This window comes from Arvicanthis niloticus, chromosome 1 (assembly GCF_011762505.2).
Source record: "Arvicanthis niloticus isolate mArvNil1 chromosome 1, mArvNil1.pat.X, whole genome shotgun sequence".
Lineage (NCBI taxonomy): Eukaryota > Metazoa > Chordata > Mammalia > Rodentia > Muridae > Arvicanthis > Arvicanthis niloticus.
In genome coordinates this window covers 60348423-60370428 of record NC_047658.1, presented here as the reverse complement: position 1 = coordinate 60370428, position 22006 = coordinate 60348423, and the positions used below count along the sequence as shown (strand labels likewise).

Genomic DNA, 22006 nt, shown 5'->3' with positions numbered 1-22006 from the left:
AACCTCTGTGCCATGTCTTCAGGAAGGTTTCCTGCCTCTCAATCCTCGGCATTCTCTACCTGAATCTCTGTAGTTAACATCAACTGTGTGGTGTCTAATGATGAAGAACTATGATGAGTTCTTTGTGAACATAGTATGACTTTTGGCAAGTTGCTCCTAGTTGCCCAATAATGTTTATAGGAAAAGTATACACACCTTACAAAATTGCTTCTACAGTTAAAAATAGATAGTTAACATTCATTATATATCAAATGCTTTAAAGATAGTTTTTTTCTTTGTCTAGAAGATAGACCTAGAGGTTTACAATGATTAATCTTGAGTTAAGTAGAAACTACTTAGATAGAAATTTGTAAACACACAGGCAAAATGAAGCGGTGAAATAAAAGGAATTCTAAATGAACTCATATAGTCCTTTAAATAATGTGTTTGGCTGAGTAAAGAACCACACTCAAGATCATTGAGTATGAAATATGATTTCATACACACACGTGCATGCACACACTCAAAATGACACATATGCACGCATGCAAATCTACACACACACACACAAAGCCAAAGAAAGGGATGCACATTCCTCATAATCCCCAAGGCTACCTTTAAAGGTAGTACTCAAACGGTTGTCTTCCTCTAAGCCAGTCACTTAGCCCTGCCCTCATCCATCCAAATTTAAGGCAAGAGGATTTTGACTGAGAAGTCCATACATTGTGCAAAGCATAGCCACAGTTGATTTCCTTCAGCAGACTTCAGTGAAGAGTCTTACACTCTTCCCCACCCTCCTTCCTAAACAAATGTCAGCCGTGACCTCACCTGTCACTGGGAGCCTCTTCCTTCTCATGGATGCTATGATGATGTCAGCGCCATGGATTCTGTCCCTGTGTCTTTTTGCCTTAGCTTCATAAAACCATTGGCCACTCATATTCTTTAGTTGTTGGTCATCCTTAATTTTTTCAGGCAAATGTCTGCAAAGGGAAAAAACTTTACTTGTCTGAGGACACACAGTAAATAAACGAATTCACTGTGATACTACATGAAGAAATGTGCAAATACACAGGCAAAATGAAGCTCTTCCTAGTCTATGTGCCACAAGCTTCCAAGATGACTTACAAATGTTCTGCTTTGACTAAAAATCTAATCAGAGATGTCAAGCATGGTGTTTTCAAAAAAAAAAAAAAGATTTTATTGTTATATGTATGAACGTTTGCCTGTAAGTAAATGCACAATGGACATGTATTGCCCACAGACACTAGAAGAGGATATCAGCCCTTCCCCACCCCAGAACTGGAGTTGCAGAGATTTGTGAGTTGTAGGTGCTGGGATTTGAACCCAAGTCCTCTGCAAGAGCAGCAGGTGCTCTTAACTGCTCTACCTGACATCTCTCAAGAGCGGAACCACTTCTTAGTTGCAGTCTTCTCTATTCAAATGGGCACACTTGACAGGAATGATGGAGAAAGTGTCCCTGGCCATTTTCCTCACCCGTAAAATGGGGGCCCATCTCATAGGGTTTCCCTGAGAATTGTGTTAAAACACACAACCCATCCCTGCACAGGCCAAGGGTCTATTAAGCATTTGTTGGACTAGTGTGTGATGAGCAGTTCCCTGGCCCTTCCCTTCTCAGTGAAGTGAGTTTCTCAGAGACTATCGAAGAAGCCTGGGAGGGGAGGGGGCATGATATTCTGTGTGCTGAGGCACGATAAACTGAGGAGGTACAGGCAAGTCCCATCAGTACAGAGATTGCTTTTAAAGGTACCATAATCATTCATGCTCACCAAACAACTGAAACCTAAATAACAAACCAACGGATGCTGTCCTAAAGCATCCTAATTTCTATTGGTTGTGGCAAATGGGTGTTCTAATCAATGGGTCTTTTAACCTTCACATTCTTCTACTCAATAAAATGAGAATTCCAAAATCTAGCTCTTTGTCCTCTTAGAGATATACTCAGTAAAATCCAGTAAAAAGCCCTTGGGAAACTTAGAACTCTTGAAAGACAATGTGTTGCACAAATCCAAGTGGTTCAATCAAGCTTAGATGCTCCTTGTCTATGAGCAAGTCTGTCTTAGCTGGGTAACGTGAATGGAACTTGTAACAGCCAGGCTGGGGATGGAAACTGCACATAGGGACAGGGAAGAAGCTGGAGGGGCGGTTACCCTGGCCTTTTTTCTTAAATATGCTTCAAGTAAGTGGTTCTTGACTACCAAATATTAACTCTCCTCTAGAATTGCCTCTCCCAATCACCTAGGAAGAAGTGATTCTGCTCCAAGAGTGCTCATCAATTCCTTTGCCACACATTGTCACAACAGCCTATCTACAAATCCTGATGGGGACAGCATCATTAGTTCCCAGGCCTGAGTCACCAAAGGATCAAGTGCTTCTGATAGTTGCTCATTGCCAAGGCTTTTGACCAAGCAGACAATCCCTGCTGGGCTGCTGGTGGTAGTGGTTCTTAATTTTCCCCCTTCCAACAGGACCACAGTTCTGTCCAATTACAGAAGGAAAAAGAAATCTACCTCTCCATGTTCAGACTGGGCTCTTGGAAGGAGGGCCTTCATTCCATATATATTTGTTTAACACCTTAAAAACAATATGTTTGCAGAGGGCAGGGATGCCATATGACTCCACTGACCTCTTGGCTTCAGACTGACTTTTTAGGTTTACTTCCCAGAAGGCACTCCCAAGCCCCAGTTGCCAGAACACTCAACTTCTTGTTGTCCCTGTCACTGTTCTTCTGTTATATGTAAGTATTAGAGGTAGAAACATCTGGGCAAAAAGACTATGGAGGCTCTCCCAAACAGAGCCAAAGCCTAGCTTGGATCTATCTAAACATGACAATGGACAGGGTAGGGAACCATTCTACATTTCGGTGTCCTTACTTGTAAAGATGGGGAGGATAAGACCTGCTCTTGAAGATTTTTGCGATAATTCATTGGCACTCTTGCCTGAACGTACTTAGCAGTACCCAGTTCTTGGAAAGAGGCCGATGACCTCTTGATGTCTTTTCATGGCCTCTTTGTCTAGCACATTCCTCCTGCTGCTGCTTCTGCAGACTCAGCCTGAGCACCACAAAGACACACTGCCCTTTTCCTTGTTCCCACAATACCTGCCTTCTGCATTTACACAGTATTCCCAGGTTCTGTTTATACATCTCTTTTGCCCAGTCATCTGTGGAGGCTACAAACTCCTTACAGACAAGGCTTGCATCCTTATCATCATTTATAGTCCCACCATAAAGCACAGAGACTGGCACAAGGTTGACACCCAGTAACTGTTTGCTGAGTAAGTCATGGAACAGTTAAGTGCTCAACAGCCTCGATGGACTAAATAAGAAAAGATATAAATGAAGATCCCATCACTACCAAGTTTCAGGTGACCAGAGACCACCATAGTGTCAGGGTTTCTGATGAGGTAGGACTACTCATCTCTCCTCAGAACAGGAAAAAACACACCATGGCATATGGTAACCTGTTGGTGTACCACAAACCCTCACAGCAGCAACTCCCAGTTTCTCTTCATGAGATTGTTTTTGCTAACCAAAAAGTACTTTGCAATAGAATCTTTGGAGGCCTTTGCAGCCTTGGTCTCCTCTCCTCTTAATAAGCATATGCAAGACCCCAGTGTATGCACAAATGGCACAGAGGCTATATGAGTCATGCCCTCAGAGACACATGGCCCGAGAAGCGGTTAGTCAGCATTGTGGTAAGGATGGGGTTGCTGGCTCTTTTGTTTGAAAATGGCAAAAGAATGAGAATTCTTTCAAATTTACTGAGGGCTGCTTTTGTATTTTCTAAGATGATTGCTGCTGGTGGTTTTAATAGTCTTTTTTTTTTTTTAATAGAAAAAATAGTATTTTTTCTTCTATCTTGGTCACATGTAATATTCTGAAGATGACTCCCTGTGTAGAATATCAGAACTAATCTCATAAAGATTTCAGTCATTTGAATAACCCTACTGTGATGGTACCAACATCTTCTCTTCTAATAGCTCTGCTATTTTTCCTTTCTTCTGAGCTATAATTGAGTGAGCCATATTAGCCCCGGATTTTCTAATTGGTACCATCTAGCTGGGGGGTGAGGGGGAAAGATAGATTTCTTGGGACTAACACTGCTTCTGCTCACCACCCTCTCTATACATGCACATTAGCATAAAGAAGATGCCCACTGGTGGGCAGGTGGGCAGGAGAACACCACTCAACCCAGAAAGGCCACTGTCCTGTCAGCCTTTCAGAGCAAGCATCTAGTTGTTTTTGTCAGCTGGAAAGTACTTTGCGATAGAACCTTTGGAGGTCTTTGCCACCTTGGTCTCATCTCATCTCAATAAGCGGCTGCAAAGAAAGCCCTGGTGTACACACAAACAGCACAAGCTGTGTGAGTCACTCCAGTGCTCAGGCCTCCATGCTCCCATGAACTTCAGCACAGTCTGCTTGTATAAGCATGTCATTTCATCTTTCTCTTTCTGCCTCTCAAAACCGCCCCCAATATATTCTGGGAAAGATAAGATTTTGTGACTTTAAAAATGGCCTTGTTTTCTAAATAAGACGATTCAGGTCCAGAGAAGTTAAAAGTCTTGCCCAAGGTAGCACAGGGCCAGGCCCAGATGTTAGCTTCACTCTCGCCTCTTTTGCATTGCCTAGGAGAGCCTAACAAGATTTCGGATTCTAAGGTAGTTATCACACTTTATTCTTTCTACCAAAAGGACTCCACGCATTGATGAAGAGTCTGGAAATCAGCAGACCTGGAAAGAAAGTGAATTGAAATGTCCCTTAAAATGATAAGAAATACATTTTTGGGAATGTGGGCACTCCACAGATCCCTATAATCTGCTGAGATTCAGCACTGAGTGGGAAAGCACACAGGCTTTACTGGGGGATCAGCAAGGCTGACATCTTGCAGGCTGCTTACTCTCTTCTACTCTATTTCCCCATCTGCTGAAGGGGATTGGACCACACCACTCTGAGAACAAAAAGGGAATACCCACGAGACTCCCTGAATGCCGCAGCCCCCAGGATTTTGCTTTCATGGAAAACACCACCAGAAGTCCTGGACGCTAATTCTTCAATGAAAACTGTCTTTGCTTAAAAAGAAGCAACGTCCTAAAGAAGCAGCTGAGAATCATAAGATGTGGTGGCGGTTGAGATGGAATCTACTGAAAAAAAAAAAAAAAAGCCCCTCTCTGTAGATGTGGTTGTATGCATATGGGGGTCAGGACGTGGTGCTGGTGTGGTGTGCAGACAGATATGTGCAGCAATTTCCTGCTGGCAGGGTGACGCAAAGCACAGGAAACGCCACCTCGACAGTGTGTCATTTTCAAACCATAAAAGTCTAAAATTACACATGTGTGTGTATAGTAATGTTCCCCTCAAGGGTGGAAGAGTCAGACAGAGGGATGGAGTGGAAGAGAAAAACATCTATCTCGATGTCTGCCTCTCTGTTAACTTATCAAACATCTCCACTCAGAAGCTAGGGACACAAGATGACAATAACTTGAGCCCAATGCTTATGACTGAAGTAAAAATATCACAGAAGACAGATGTGCATCAAGGATAACCTGGAGCTGTTGCTTTCCATGTGCAGAGATCTTACGAGGATATTCTCCTGGGACCAGGTCCATATTGTACCACTAACAGTTTAGATGGCTTAGAAACTGGACATGTCTCCTGCACGATACTTATTTTGTCATCCATTAAATCAGCATGGAAGGCAATATATGACCTATGTCATCCCCAAAGTATCTTACATGGATTTGGATATGAACACTTCAAAGCAATAGATGTAAGAAAAGTGGCAAGGCAGCTTCAATAAGAATATAAACCTTGCTGGGCAGTGGTGGTGCACGCCTTTAATCCTAGCACTTGGGAGGCAGAGACAGGCAGATTTCTGAGTTCAAGGCCAGCCTGGTCTACAGAGTGAGTTCCAGGACAGCCAGGACTACACAGAGAGAAACCCTGTCTCAAAAAAAAAAAAAAAAAAAAAAAAAAAAAAAAAAAACAAAAAACAAAAAACAAAAAACAACCCCCCACCCCAAAAAAAAGAATATAAACCTTGTCTTCAGCCCTACTGACAAGGATTCTGAATAAGTGCCCGGCCTTGTAGATAACAGTGCAAGAGCCCTCCACTGACATCCTCATGCCTTTGGGATGGCTGTATTCCCAATGCCATAAAGAATTAACATATGAAAGCCATTCACAACTGGAATCTCAGCACATAAGGAGCTGAGATGGAAGGAACACCCCAATTTGACTACACCACTAATGGGCTACACGATGAGGAATGGGAAGGGGTTAGAGAGATAGCTCAGTGAGAAAAATCACTTTTCACACAAGTATGGGTGTCTGACCTAAATCCTCAGAACCAACATAAAGCTGGTTACAGAAGTACAATCTGTGAGTCTTAACATAAATGCAAGTAAAGGGCCAGTACCCAAGGAGTTTCTCTGACCTATACATGTATATCATCATACATGTGCACACATGCATCCACACACATACACACATGCACACACATGTGCACACACCCCCTATACACAGAATACATCTTAATGGCAGGCTTACTTTCCTAATGATGCTACCTATAATTAACACATTACTGCTGTCTCTTAGCAAGAAGGAGAACTGAAGCTGTAAAATCCTGTTAGGAGAACAAAATTTTAAATTTTAAATTTCCAATCAATAATCCTTTAAATGGAGGATTTAAATAAAGGCCATAGATGGTAAACTCCTTAAGGAATTTGTCTTAAACCATTTTGAAATACCATTCACATCACTCTCAAGGGCAGGCTTTTCATTTATAAGATATGCAAGTAAATGTTCTGTATTAAAAATAGTTGAGACTTTGGAAAGTAATTCCCTGATAAGGAATCAAACTATTAACCAGCATCCTCTGTGCTTTTTAGAGAGATTCAAGCTGTGTGAAGGAGGGTTCAAATGTACCTGTCATCTTTGCATGCCAGGAAGAGGAAGAAGCATTTTTAAAAATGACTTGGTCAGGGCCTGGTCATTCTTAGTCTGAGTTGAGGCTCAAAAGGGAGGTGAAGTGACTTGCCCTAAGGAGCCACAGATGATTAACTACTGCTGATGAGATTTGACTCCAAGGTCCCTGTGTTATTACTGAACTCTCATTGTTCAGTTCCAGAGGAAATTTTTCAATGAGCAGCGTAAGACATAAGGTGCTGGACCGAGATCACGGCTTTGTCACTGAGCAGTTGTGTGGCCCTAGGTAACTTATTTCCCCTCTCCCTGCTTTGCCATTCTGCCTGTCTGTAAAATGGCTGAAGCAGATCAACAACAAGGCTTTCCAGAGCTAGCTAGCTATAAATGACCAAAGAGGAAAGATAAACTCTGAAGGATTTCAAAGAAGCTGTTAAGCCAACGCCCAAGGAGGATCATTTTCAGAAATCAGAGACCAGGTCATGGCCCAGAAACAGGAAGGGTTCAGAACCATGCCTACAAGCCCCTTTGGCCCAAAAGCAAACTGGTTGCAGAGAAAGAATCTTCTTGCATGGAACACATCAAATGAGGCCCTGATAGAAATATACACACTCCTGTCACCATCTGCCCTTTCCAGTGCATGCTATCTCTATCCCTAAGGTCCTGTCCTTACCCAGGGTTAAGAAACTCTTGGTGCCTAGTTAGAAAGATGTTCAGGAAGTGTTAGCAGCTAGGGCTGGCACAAGATTTCTTTGCCACCTCTAAGCTTCTTCCTATTTACAACAGCAATAAAACATAAGTGCCAGGAACCTGCAGAAACCTGCCTGGCCCCTCCAGAACAGCAGACCCAAGGGGAGTCTGCTGAAGAACACTTCAGCACTCATTTGAAGTCTTTGGCCTAGTTGTGCTTTGCTCTTAAGTGCATGGTCCAGTCCTTGCCTTGCCAAAGCCCAGGGTTGTTACAGGAAACAAAAGAGAGTAAAGTTCAGCAAGAGGTTTGTAAACTGTGGATGGATCATTAATACTCTTTGTGGGGAGACCCCACAAAGTATCGTAAGTGACATAGGAGAAAACATGATCCCATTCTCATGATCACAGCTCCATGTCAGCTTTGTATCATGATGGGAGCCCTCTTCTCCACTGGCACGTCTCAGGAGGAGAAACAGTAGAGATGAGGATTGGATTTCCACTTCGTGACACCTACTAGCTGGGCAAGTCACCCAGCTGTCACATAGTTAATTTCCACATGCAGCAAGCTGGGTCATCATATCCCACTCCATTGTTTGATTCCACAAAAGAGTACAAAATCGTGAGAGGTGCCGAGTATATTAAGCCCCTTATAACTTGATAAACTGTTGTTTGTTTGCTGTCCTTAGTAGCAATAATCAGGTATGCATCTCGCTTGAATTGAGTCATTTTATAATGCATTCATGTTTAGTCAAATAAGTTCATCATTTGTAGTCCTGATGTTCCAGTAGAAATAAGCACACAGCTTATTATTCCTTCTGGAGAACTGGAATGGGAACCAGTAAGCTATTACTGCTAACTAATATTCAGGAACTCCTTCACTGCTCTCAAAGCCTGTGACTACAGAGGCAGTGGGTTGCAGGACCCCAAACCTAGAAGGGACAGTGAAGAATTAAGTCCAGTCATCCAGCAGCATGCTCTAGTGTTCTTTCTACCATGGAATGTTGACAAGGAATATTTGGGTTCCAATCAAAAAGAGTAATAGGTCAAGTTGGTACTTTCTTTGAAGGATCCAAGTCAAATGCAAACTTGACCTGTTTGGAGAGCACTTTTAATTTTGTTCTCAAAGCCAATCCTAGCAATTCTGAAAGTATTCAGAAATATGAACTACTTATTTTTTAAAATCTAGGCTGGACTGGATTATATAACAACATCGTCTCAATCATTCTCCCTTCCCCTATCCTTCCTCCCTCCCCCCCCTCTCTCTCTCTCTCTCTCTCACACACACACACACACACACACACACCCCAAACAAAAGGAACATGCAGAGACCAGAGGTTGACAAAAGGTATTCATCTTCAACTCCTCTCCAATCTTACATTTATTCAGACAGGGTCTCTTGATGCACCTGGAACCCACCCATTCAGATGGACTGTCTATCCAGTAAGCCTCAGAGATCATCAATATCTGTCTTCCCAGCAATGGGGTTATAGGTATATGTAGCCATGTCTAACAGGTTATTATGTTTAAATGGCAAACACTTGGCTGAACTATCTTTCCAGCATCTTTTCTGTTTGTTTGTTTGTTTTTAAAAGACAGGGTTTATATGATAATCCAGGCTAACTTTTGAACTCTAGATAGTTCCCTTAACTCAACCTCCTAAACTCTGGGATTACAGACAGACATGGGTCATCATGCCTAGTTCCATGACTTATTTTTAAATGGGGTCAAAGGCATCTAGGGGTGTGTTTCTATTTTGAGGAATGTGATCTCACTGCATTGCCCACACTGATCACAAACTGTGAACTAGAGTATTCCCCCCTCACCTGTCTGAGTAGCTTGAACTACACTTATGTGCAGCATGCCTAGCTAACACTTTTCATCGAGACTCTGTTTCTGCTGGGAGCACAGTAGGAAAATTAAGAAACATCAGGAGGGAAACTTCTGTCCAGGAAGTTAATCTAAACTTGGAATGTGTAAGTTTAGGCTGCAAGACAAACTACCAGTTATGCCTGAGAAGAAAACAGTCCTATTTTCTGTGGACTGCCTCTTTCTTTCCCTCACACCAAGCACTCTTCTGGCCTCTTACCTGACCCTCTCCTCTTCAGCCCTCTTCAGGGCAGCATCCCTCTGCAGAACCTTTAAGATGGCATCTTGTTCCTCCTCTGTCAGGAAACTTAAGTCGATCATTTTGGAGCACAGCATACACAAAAGGAACAGTTATAACAAGTGTAGCTTGGGATTCTCAGTGAAAAACAGCTGAGACTACAGCCAGGATGATTACAGGATGCAAAATTAAATGGTATCTTATTTGGTGGTAAAAGTCTTGTCTGGGTTCCAAAGTAATTTTAGGCAGATGACATCAAAATCGTGAGAGCAAGGTCCCTCGAAGTAGCAGTGGTCTGTGGGATGAACAGGTCTCAGGAGGATGCTGCACACCTTGTATGGGCCTTCAACAGAATTCCTTCAGTGAACCTCTCTGGACCAGTCTTAGACATAGTATCTTCATGCTCATCACCTCCTTGAGCAACAGCCTCCTTGGTGCATCCTTAACCTGGAGGATCATGGGACAATAAACACCAGTCAATGAGAGGAAACTCCTGGAAGCACCATTCAGTGGTACATTTTCAGTGACCATAGGTGATGGTTTTTGAACTGAGAAAACCAGTTCTGCCAGCTTCCTGAGCTCAAGTTCAATGTGTCAGAAACACACTTCTCCCCAATTCTAGACCACAGAGATGGAGCGCACAAAGATGCCTGTCAATGTTTAACAGCCCATCTGAGCAGTGGAGGCTCTCGCTCTGGAAATTCCCAGCTTAAAAGGTGATGCTGAAATTCAGCAGGACCAGGGAGATGCGACTGAGAGTATCAAAGAATTGTGGGAAAGAAATGGGAAATAAAGTTTCGAAGTGCTAGCCACTTCACTGGTGTGACTCTCTATTCTGCAATGAAGCAGAACTTACCAAGGGCAGAACTAGAATAGACTATAGTCACTGTTCATTCAGCTGTACCTCTCTAACCTTCACTGGGCCTGGAGGAACCTGCCAAGCTTGTATTTCTTCATTTCTGAACACTTACTGATATGTATATATAAACTGGGGGAAAGGAAGAAAGAGAGCTTCAAAACATCCCATCATCCCAAGTCAGCCCTCTTGAGTCACAAGACAGGTAAAAATCCTATTTGCCTAGAGGAATCCTAAAGATGGGTAAAATAAGAGGGTGAAATTTGAAGAATGCCATGAGGCAAGACTTTAGAGACAATTTACTCTTGGGTATTGGTCTATTGACAAGTCTAGACACTCAAAGCTTAAGTAATTCTTAAAGCAGTCTCATTTAAGAAGAAAAGACACTGTGTACATGAGTGAGTGAGGTTTATGCATAGATACCTTGCAAAACAGAACTACTGCACAGCTACCATAAGCCATTGGCTTGATAGCTATAAGCCATTAACTGAGTTACTCTACCAGAGGTTTTATCTGCTCCTTTATACTCAACAATAGGGTGTCCTGTGTAGACTTTAATAATCAAGTAAATCAGCAACTGTAGAAAGAATACTTCTTGCATCCTGTATTGAGACTAGCCAGTGAAAATAAATTCTTGCTCCCTTTGAGTCCATACTCTTGTTACTAAGTAAGATTGTGCTTGGTCAGAAGCAGGTGGTGGCGGCAGTGGCAGTGGCAGTGGCAGTGGCAGTGGCAGTGGCACACACCTTTAATCCCAGTTCTTAGAAGGCAGAGGTAGAGGTAAAACCACCCTGGTCTACAGAGTGAGTTCCAAGTCAGCCAGGTTCTATACAGAGAAACCCTGTCTCACAATACAAATACAAATACAACAATAAAAGACTGCTTGATCAAAAGGGACTCCAATTTTTCTGTGCACTTTTTGTTCTTGTTTTGTATTTTTTTTCTTACTGATTTTCTTTTATTAGTTTGTTTTGATTTTCATTTTTTTGTTTTTTGTTGTTTTTCTTATTTTTTTGTGAAAGACAGAGACAGAGACCATATACACATATATACACATACACACATATATACATACTTACATATACATACACACATGTACACACACATGTATATATAAACACATATATTTGAATACATTTTCTCAAATGTCCTCCTTTAAATTTCTCATGTACTTGCAGATGGTATAGCCCACCTTTCTGCCTTAAACGCTGTTCCTCCTTCAAAGCAGATTGGAGTTACTACCTCCATGAAGCCTTTACTAATTTTCATAGCTAAAGGTAAGACTTACAATACATTAATTTGTTGTTTCTAATGTTTCGTGTCCTTCTTGTAACAGACTTGAACCTGACCTACCTGAAACAGGGTCACTTTGGCTGACCCACAGTTATGGCAGAAAGAAACAAACATTTATTGTTAGAAGCCATGGAAGTTTCACATTTGCAGCAGAAACCTAGCTGATATAAAAGCCTCCTCCTTCATCCAAATGTGCATATATGTGAATATGTATTTCATCACTAAATATGGAAATCTATTCCTTTTACCCATATATAATTACAATAGTGAATGTTACATGCTGAGAGAGAGAGAGAGAGAGAGAGAGAGAGAGAGAGAGAGAGAGAGAGAGATCAACTACTATAATTGCTCTCAGGCCCCTATTTTCCTGTGTCTCTGAATATGAATAAATATAGTCTTTCACATACAGCAACCTCATCGGATCCCAAAACTTGGCAAGGAAATAGACTTAGGTCACATACTGACCATAGTTACAGTGAAGCCTTCCTTGTATTGCCATTTGGTTCAGAAAGAGGTTGCTTCTATGTTCCAGGAGATGGGACAGGATGAGAAAAACAAGTTCAATGGTCTCACAGTAGAAATGAAAAGAGCCGCCTCAGGTGGAAATGTTGGTTTCTATACATCCAAGGAAAAATGCAAGCTAACCAGTGTTTGTGTGTCCTAATGCCCAAGGATTCAAACAAACAAAGGCTCCTCTTACAGAAGACTGTTAGCAAGGCAGAGGGGAATTTTCTCATTTCCCAATGTAGTGCAGGGCTGAAACCCTCTCCTTTGAGGTGAATAGTCAGGAGTGTCTACCCAGTCTGATGGGAAGAGGCTGACGGGAGGGCAGTTGAGACTCCTCAGTACCAAATCCTTGTCTGCTCCATTATTTCAGATGGCATTTAGCTAGGAGCCAACTGAGAGCCCAGCACACTTCTACACACTAGAAAGGCAGCAAAGAGGAAGGGAAGGAAAGCTTCCTACATGTGGCTGGCAAGAGTCTATTAAGATTAAGTCATACAAATAATTTTTTTTTAATTTCTAAAGTCTAAATAATTAGACTATAATATTGCAAGGTGACAGATCTGTGGAAGAAAAAAGCTGGACTGAAAGTGGAATAATCCTGTGAGATAAGAGGAATTGGTTGAGGTAGGCCTCACTGACATGACATTTGAACAGGAACTTGAGAAAGATGAAGAGATACACTATGCAGATATCAAAGCACCCCGAGATGGGAGTGAAAACCACAAATTGGCTAGGGCTGGTCACCACAGAGTGAGCCAGGATAACAGGAAGAGCGGGTCAGAGAGGAAGTGGTTCAGACTGCATGGGTTATTGTAAGGATCGTAAGGGTCTTGCTGTCAGTCTGAGATAGAGCATTGGTGAGGAGGGACAGGTAATGAGAGAAGGGAGTCAGTGTTTCCTGGGTACCTCCACTATGCCTGCTACTCCTTCTGCTTCCCCACAGAACAATGCTGAGGTAGGTCCTGTGTTCTTACAAAGGGGCTGAGCCCAAAGAAGGCTTTTTCCATCAAGTAAGACTGACATTTGCCAATTGTTTTGACAGAATAGATCACTTTGTCGCTGGCATCTTCTTCAGTGCCCATTTCCACATGGCTTCCTCAAAATGAGGTGGTAAAATAAAATTGTTTGCTGTCTGTGGACCATCATGCTCTCCTTAAGCATAAAGGAACCTCTGGCTGTGGCTGTAAGATGTGACATCCTGTGAAGTACATGGCACTGTTAGCTCACCCCCCTGTAAGGATAATGATCTGTCATGAGGGGACGTGAAAAAGAATATTCCCGTGTTCATAGGGAGTCACTGATTCATGTAAGTATCCCAGTGGTGAGCAGAAACTTCCTTGTGTCTAGCCTCCCACCCATCTTCTGCATGCTGCCAAGTGATTGTTCTACAATTCAGCTCCCACCAAAACATATGCCAAGCTGAAAATGCTGTGCCATCTTTCCATGATCCAGTAGCTGAAGCTAAAAGTCCTTATGATGGTCTGGGAACACACACCTATTTCTTCCCCAAGTTCGTTCCCTTCATAACCCCAGGCTGAACACTTCTAGTTCCTCTTGTCATTGGGTCCTTGCATAAGCTAGTCTTTCCTTCTGGGTCCAGACTTAACTACTACTTACTGTACTTGACACCTCTAACTGCTCTAGGCCAGGCTGGAGTCCCTCTGATGTGTTCTATTAGCACCTGACTCAGACTATCACAGTAGACATCAGTCCATCTCAAACTCTTCTCATTTGCCACCCACCTATTTCGAGGTAAGACTTGGGTTTCTGAGAGTTTTGTGCCCACGGCACCTGCCACTCATATAGGAATGAAAGTATCAAGTATCTGTAGAAAATAAAGAAACCTCGGTTGGTGGCAGGTAGGGGATGGAGCTTCTACTTCACATGAACAGAGCTTTAGGTCCCAGAGTGAGAACTCAAGTTCATGTTATCCACTGGGTTCTGCCTCCAGGTTTGTACCGTGGTTTGAATATCACATGGCTTCTCTAAGACTCTTGTTTTATGGAAGAATCTAAGAATCATGTGCAGGATGAGTAAGTGTGTACCTTTCTTTAGGGAGATATTGAAAAGTGTAGGACACTGCAGGTGTCACACAATGTGATTGTTGGTTTTGTACACTTGACACAAACTAGAGTCACCTGGGAGGCAGGAACCTCAATGGAGACCTTGCCTCCAGCAGATTGGCCTGTGGGATAGACATGGGAGCATTTCCTTAATTGATTATTATGTAGGAAGACTGAGACCACTATGCACCATGTCACATACCCCCCCCCCCACACACACACACACATGGTCCTGGGTTCTATAAGAAAGCAGGCCAAGCAACCCAAGCCAGTATGCAGCACTCCTTCATGGCCTCTGCATTGGCTCCTGCCTCTAGGTTCTTGTCCTGCTCTAGTTCCTGCTCTGACTTCCCTCAGTGATGAACTGTGATCAGGATATGTTAACCAAATAAATCTTCTCTTCCCCACGTTGCTTTTGCTCTCAGCGCAGAAACTACACTAGTGCACCTGTGAAGTCCCAGGAACAGCAACCCAGATAGGAAACCGAAGAGCTTTGAATGCGGACTGTTTGGTTGACATTTCCTGCATGTCATCCCTGCCCTGGCTCATCTATAAAAGTGAGTGTTCCTCCTGTCAGCTGTCCAGATATTAATTTGAAGAGTGAAACCAAGACCATAAGCTGTAGAGTGAAAAATTATAAAGACCATTTTATAAAATATATACAGGCTTTTTCTTTACCCCTAGACCTGAGCAAAAAGAATGAAGGTTCCAGAAAGTGGAACTGAACGTAAGATTTCAGGCCTTCACTGCCCGGGATACATTCTGGGAAGAGCAACATTCCTCAAGCCTCAGGGAAGAAAACCCACCTGTGGGTGGGGAAGGCCCAAAGCAAGAAGATACATTCCTGACCACAGAGAAAGATGCAAGTCATCTGGGTGGTTCCAAGAACTAGCTAACTTTCCACTGTTCTTGGTTACCCCTTCCCCCTTGAGGTCTTCCCAGTGTTACAGCCTGATGTTCAAAATTTGTAAAACAACCAATCATGTGTAACCGTGAGAAAATTCCTCCCTTTCCTCACCCTGTGCTATAAAAAAGCCCCTCAGTTTGCTGGCCGTTTGTCAAATTTTGTTCCTGCATGGACGAGCAGTTTGACGGTTGGCTAGCCAACTCTCCCCAGTAAACCTCGGCTGATTGCATCCAGGTACGGTGTCTTGTGATTTTTGGGTGGCCGTGATTTCCTGAGACTTGAGTAAGGGTCTCCCAAGTTTGGGGGTCTTCAAAGCAACACCTGCTTTTGCTAATAGCAAAAGGCTGGATTTGCAGACTCAACCTCACTCATCTTGCTGACCAAACCTAGGGTTAAAACCTGAGTAAAGAATCTCTTTTCCAGGATACTCTGCCAGAAGAAGGGAATCTGAAGCCATCTTCTGCTTTCCGCCAAAGCTGTTGGTGTATCAGACAAGGCCTTGAGGCCCAAGAAAGGGGAGGAAAACTCAGGTTATCAGTGGCTCTCACATGATGAGTTTTTTCAGAACAAAAGCAAATTGTTCTGACAGTCCCGCGACATTAAAAAAGAAAACTCAAAAGAAGGGAAAAACCACACTGAGCAACAGAAGGACAAATATGAATATATCTTAGTTAGAGAAAAGGGTACTTAACCAAAAATATAATTAAAAATAAGAAGTGTTCTGGTCAATGATCTCATCATCCCTGTAGTAACACACACCCATCGTGCATAAAGCTAAGTACCGCACACCCTTCCTAAATCACAGTGGCATTGAAGGATGGATGGAATAACCCACAGGTGCTGCAGGAAAAGCTGAGGGTGAGATGAACAGATTCAGAATCTGTCTGTCTCCCAACAGAAAGGCCTCCCCTGAATACCCTTCATGTGCATGCATGAAGGCTGACACTTACACCAGGGTGGAACTAGCTTGTCAGTTCTACCAGTTGGCTTCTTTTCTCCCTGCCCTCCAGAACCACATACAGCCCGCTGTCCTATTTGCATCCATGGTACTGCCTGTCTCATAGCCCTCTGGTTTTGTTCTGCGGGCTCTGAATTGACCTCATTAACTCATTCATCTACTTGTTTGTAACCTCTGGGCTGCTTTCATATGTAGACGTCCTTATCTGGACTTTTGCCTACTTTTGGATTTTTAAGTTTATTATGAAGGAGCAATGATCTTTTAGAGTAGCTGCAGGACTTGTTTCTATGTTTGTGTGCCTTCTGGGTTAGGTACTTGTTGGGGTTTTATTTGGAGATCTTTTCTTTTTTTTTATTGGATATTTTATTTACATTTCAGATGCCATCCCCTTTTGCCATTTTCCCTCCCTAGAAAACCCCCATCCCATACCCCCTTCTCCTTTTTGCTTTTATACATTTTTTAAATGTTAACCAAAGGCTTTATAAATTTGGTAATGCTCAATATCAATCAGAAGTGTAACCCAATACCCAACCTAGATATATCAACTATCTTTGACTGGCAGAGACATGTGAACATCTGCCTCCATGTCTGGCCCCCTCTCTCTTTCTCTCTCATCACCTAGCTCCTCCTCTCCTCCTCTCCTTACTCCTCCGCTCTGTACTCCTCCCACCTTAGCTCCTCCTATATATCACCCTTCCTGTTAAAATAAAACTTTCCTCTCAAAATACAGTTAGAGCATAACTATACCAATTTATGTCAGTAAGGTGCAAGATAGACCTAATACCCAGTCCATCATTTTGTTGACTAAGCAGAACCTCTGTTATCTCTCCTAAATAAAAGACTTAGTTCTGAACCTGGCTTTTTTTTTTCTTGGCTTTAGAATGAATGTCAGCTGAAAACCATCCTCTCAAATCTTTTCTCTCAAAGTAAATAGCCAGGATTGGCTATGAGACTATAAGTTTTCAACCCCATCAGAAATCCAGAATGACTGAGTTAACTGAAATTATGGGACACACAAAGCATAGCTTCTAAAACATAGCCAATTTATAGAGACCACTGAACACCTGGACAGTTCCTATACTACAGAACGTTGGAGCATCTAATCTTCAGCCTTCTGGCCCAGGATCATCTGACAGACCTAGTGATGCAGAATTATTAAGGGCTGATTACTCTGTCTTGGCAGATATAATCAGTCGACTATTCTGCAAGTGTGTCCTTTTCTGGACAGTAATTTGTCTGTAGATGGAAAGGCAATTCTTGTCTAGTGGCTGTCTCACCACAATTTCTTCTTAGAATCTAAGACAGGAAGCTGTCAGGAGCAGACAGGTCTCTAATCAAAATGAACATTAATACAGAAATGTTTGTAATGTCAATTCTGTAGATTTCTGATGTTTTGAAAACCAACTATCCATGTAAGGCAATCTGGACTGTTGTCTGTTAACTCCTCTTAGCTATTGCTAAATAAAATATAGAAAATACCCTAACAATAAACTCAAAGCCATGAATTTGCTATAGGCCCTTAACTCACAATCTAACCATCTCAAATAAGTTAAAAAAGTTAAAGAAGGATTGGGTCTAAGCCTTGTATTCCTAAATGTGTTATACAGGCGCAATGCCTATGATAGTAACAATATTCATCTCACTTTTATATTAATAAAAAGCTTGTACCAATGAAAACCTTAAATTTGAAATCAAAGTAAATTTTGTACCATTTAAGAAATTATAACTTCATCTTAATAACAATTGTACATATTTCTACCAGTAGGTTATAGCTATGCAATAAATCCTAGCTAATCCTCCCTGTTCCACCAGAACCACTACTTTTCCCTAGAAAGACAGCCCAATATTAACCACCTCAGTCCCCAAGCCCAGGGAATAGGGGCGCCAACTCTTCATTAACTTCTTCAAGCTGATTATGGGTGTTGAGATATTAGAAGAGGGGTTGGGGGAAGAGTAAATTGATAAGCCTCTGACACTGTGTCTTCACTGCATCCAGCTGGAATTCCAGGACATCAGAGGTTCAAGCAGATCTGCTCAGCTTGCCTGATGAGTAGATTCACCAAGCCTATGTATTCTGCAATATACAATTCTCAAAACAAATTTTAGTATCAAGATAATTTTTTGTTTGAATTCTGGAATCTAGTCTTCTGGCAGCCTGCCTCTGTCATGTCTAATCCATATAATTCTGGGAGTTTCTATGAGGGTGTGCTCCCACCATCCTCCCATTTTCACCTTCCTGCTCTCAAATTTCCCAACATCAGGGAATCCAAACTTTCAGTCACCTAGGCCCTCCACTTCCACTGATGCCTGGCAAGGCCACCCTCAATTACCTATACAGGTGGAGCCATGAGTCTCCCCCCCCCTTTGTGTTCTCAGGCTGAAAATTTTAGAATGGCTACTCCAGCTTGTTTCTTAGGACCATTTGCTTGAAAAATTGTTTTCGAGCCTTTTACTCTAAGGTAGAGTCTGTCTTTGCACTGAGGTGGGTTTCCTGTATGCAGCAAAATGCTGGGTCCCATTTATATATCCAGTCCATTAGCCTATGTCTTTTAATTGGGGAATTGAGTCCATTGATGTTAAGAGATATTAAGGAAGAGTGATTGTTGTCTCCTGTTATTTTTGTTATTAGAGGTGAAGTTATCTTTGTGTGGCTATCTTCTTTTGGATTTGTTGGAAGAGGGTTACTTTCTTGCTCTTTCTAGGGTATAATTTCCCTCCTTGTATTGGAGCTTTCCTGCTATTATTCTTTGTAATGCTGGGTTTGTGGAAAGATATTGTATAAATTTGGTTTTGTCGTGGAATATCTTGGTTTTTCCATCTATCATAATTGAGAGTTTTGCTGGGTATGGTAGCCTGGGCTGGCCTTTGTGTTCTCTTAGGGTCTGTATGACATCTGTCCAGCATCTTATAGCTTTTATAGTATCTGGTGAAAAGTCTGGTGTAATTCTTTATATGTTACTTGGCCTTTCTTCCTTACTGCATTTAATATTCTTTCTTTGTTTTGTGCACTTGGTGTTTTAATTATTATGTGACGGGAGGTATTTCTTTTCTGGTCTAGTCTAGTCTATTTGGCGTTCTATAGGCTTCTTGTATGTTTCTGGGCATCTTATTCTTTAGATTAGGGAAGTTTTCTTCTATAATTTTGTTGAAGATATTTATTGGCCCTTTAAGTTGGGAATCTTCACTCTCATCTATACCTATTATCCTTAGGTTTGGTCTCCTCATTGTGAACTGGATTTCCTGGATATTTTGTGTTAAGAACGTAGGGCACCTGGGATCCCCACTTCCTCTGGGTTCTTAGAGATTGGGGGCAGAGCTGCCACCCAAGATCTGCTCAGTGCTCTGGCCCAGACCGGAAGGAACCAGTGCTCTGGGCTGGAAGTGACTTCCTGGGTCCTTGTGGGTCTCAGTTACTTCCTGTTTGGGGTGAATGTTGCTGTCTGCTTACCTAAGATACTGCCCAGGTTAGATTTCCTGGGAGTCCAGCTTCCTCTGGGTTCTGTGTGATTGGGGGCAGAGCAGCTGCCCTGGATCTGCTCAGTGTTCAGGCCCAGACCAGAAGGCTGGAGATCTTTTCAATGAGCAGTTTATACCATTGGTGTCCTGGTGCTCAAGCCTCAACATAGCTTTTGGATTAGGCTCCTGCTGTCCCTCTCAGCACTTCTAGTTTAGTTCACAGATGATAGATATGTGTGTGTGTGTGTGTGTGTGTGTGTGTGTGTGTGTGTGTGTGTGTGAGCATTTCAAGGCACACACTTGGAGTTCAGAAGACCACCTGGGGGAGTCAGTTCTCTCCTTCCACCATGTGGGTCCTAGGGAATCAATATCTGAATCCATCTTGATGGCAAGTATTGGTGTGCAGAAATGTGCATTTTCTAAGCTGTCCCCACCCACGGTGCTGTGTCTGACTGACCATGTCTGGGACCACCAAAGAAGATTTCCAGTAGGTCAGAAATAGCCGATGACTGGCTAAAGAGTTCAGCAATTATCAAAAGATGACCAGATTCCTTTATATATCTGTTGTTTTTCAGCTGTAGTGAGAGTGAGCTCACACCCCACACCCACAGTAACAGCTGCATCAGAGAATCCTCACTGGTTCTTTGTTCAGACAATAAAATGGAGACAAAGAGGAAAAGTTAGACGAGAGCTTCAGGTGGCACAGCTGCCTGACTCAGAGCCAGGACACTCAGAGAAAATGTCTTTTTCCAGGGCAGATCCCATTTCAGTGGAAATACAGATTACTAGATGAGATGCCCTGTGTTTCACAGCATGCCTGAAACCTGCACACTGGTAGCAAGCAGGAATTACAGACCAACCCTAGATTTAATTATTTTCCAGGTTTCATAGTTAAAGGAAAAGAGTGGAGGGATCAGATGATTCATTAACTAGACTGGAATTAAACCCAGAAACATAAAGTTAAGTCAACTGGAGCTGTCACTAGCTTAGACTTTAAAAGCCACATTTGTGTAGAGTTATGTACATTCCCAGCGAGGCTGGAGGTGAGGGACTCTCTCCAGATGTATTAACTTGGGGGTTTTTGAAGTTAGCTACTGGATCACCTGAAAAACTTTTAAAATTCCCAGATCTTCTATTTGGGGGAAGACAGGGAACTATCAGGAATGCTCAGGGAAAATGGAAGCAGGCAATGGAGAGATGGATAAACAAGAACAGTGTACAATAAGACACATAAAATTCCAACAGTCAGACTCATAACTCTGTATATTAATTTTAAAATTCTCTTTCCCTGCCCCTATGTACCCCAAGTGATTCTCACGAAACAGGTCAGCAGTAGGACCCCCATCTGGGGTTTTTCATTGCAGGTTCCAGGTGAGAATAATGTAGAGTGAGAGATGAGACCATTGAACTAACTGGTCTTCTCTCCTATCTAAACTCTGCTCGAATCTAGAATGTAAGGATGAAGCAAGCAAGCTACCCAGGCCACAGTCCATGAAGCCACACCACTGAGTTCAGCACTATACACCAGCACCCCAAGAATAAATGTCTCCCTAAGAGTGATGTACACCTGAGGCATAAATTTTAAGAAGCTACTAAACATGTTGCCAGTACAGCAGCAATACTTAGCATCCTTGTCTCAAAAGCTGTGGTACCCTAGGGCAACTCAGCACTCATCGAATACCCACTCTTATCTCTGATCGGCCTATGAACTATGCTATCAAAGATACATCGGTTCCTACAATGGACAAGATCTTCCTCCATCCTCTTCATCTTCTAAACAGATGCTTTTGAAATCCAATGTTTGCCATGATCATTCCCCATGCCCTTGACATAAAGGGCTGCTGCTGAACATAGTGGCCTTTAAGTCAAAAACATTTGAAAGAAGATTGATCTTCTATGAGTCTTTGGAGACTCCCCTAAGGACTTTGGATTAGCCCCCTGGTCTGTATTGTGTGGGTAGCAGAAAATACTACACAGGGTTATCATGAGGATGACATTTGGCATAGTGAGTGCTCTGTAAATACCACATCACCAGAAGGCTCAGCATCCCACTAGCTCTCCACCTTTCCACGTTGTCTTGAGACTGAAGTGTGACTGCCCCTGACTTTTTCTCTTACCTCAGGAGGCTTTCTTCCTTCCCCCACACTCTCACCCCATTATAGTGAGTAAATTACAAGTTTCTATGAGAATACTCATACAGACCCCATCACTGAGGTCTTCAAAGAAAATTTTTTAAAGCCTTCTAAATTTGAG

At 42.5% G+C, this 22006-nt stretch overlaps 1 protein-coding gene across 19 annotated transcripts in view; it reads right to left on the bottom strand.

Annotated features, from left to right (window-relative positions):
- The window catches only part of Sytl2 (synaptotagmin like 2), a 111745-nt gene that overhangs the window by 49066 nt on the left and 40673 nt on the right, over positions 1–22006 (bottom strand). For all 19 annotated transcript variants that reach the window (XM_076937717.1, XM_034500443.2, XM_076937710.1 and 16 more), the window contains exons 2-3: positions 9696–10160; positions 808–959 (exon numbers count right to left, since the gene is read on the bottom strand). In XM_076937717.1, coding sequence (XP_076793832.1) covers positions 808–959; positions 9696–9811 — 268 coding nt within the window. In that variant the 5' untranslated portion in view covers positions 9812–10160. The remainder of the gene's footprint in view (positions 1–807; positions 960–9695; positions 10161–22006) is intronic.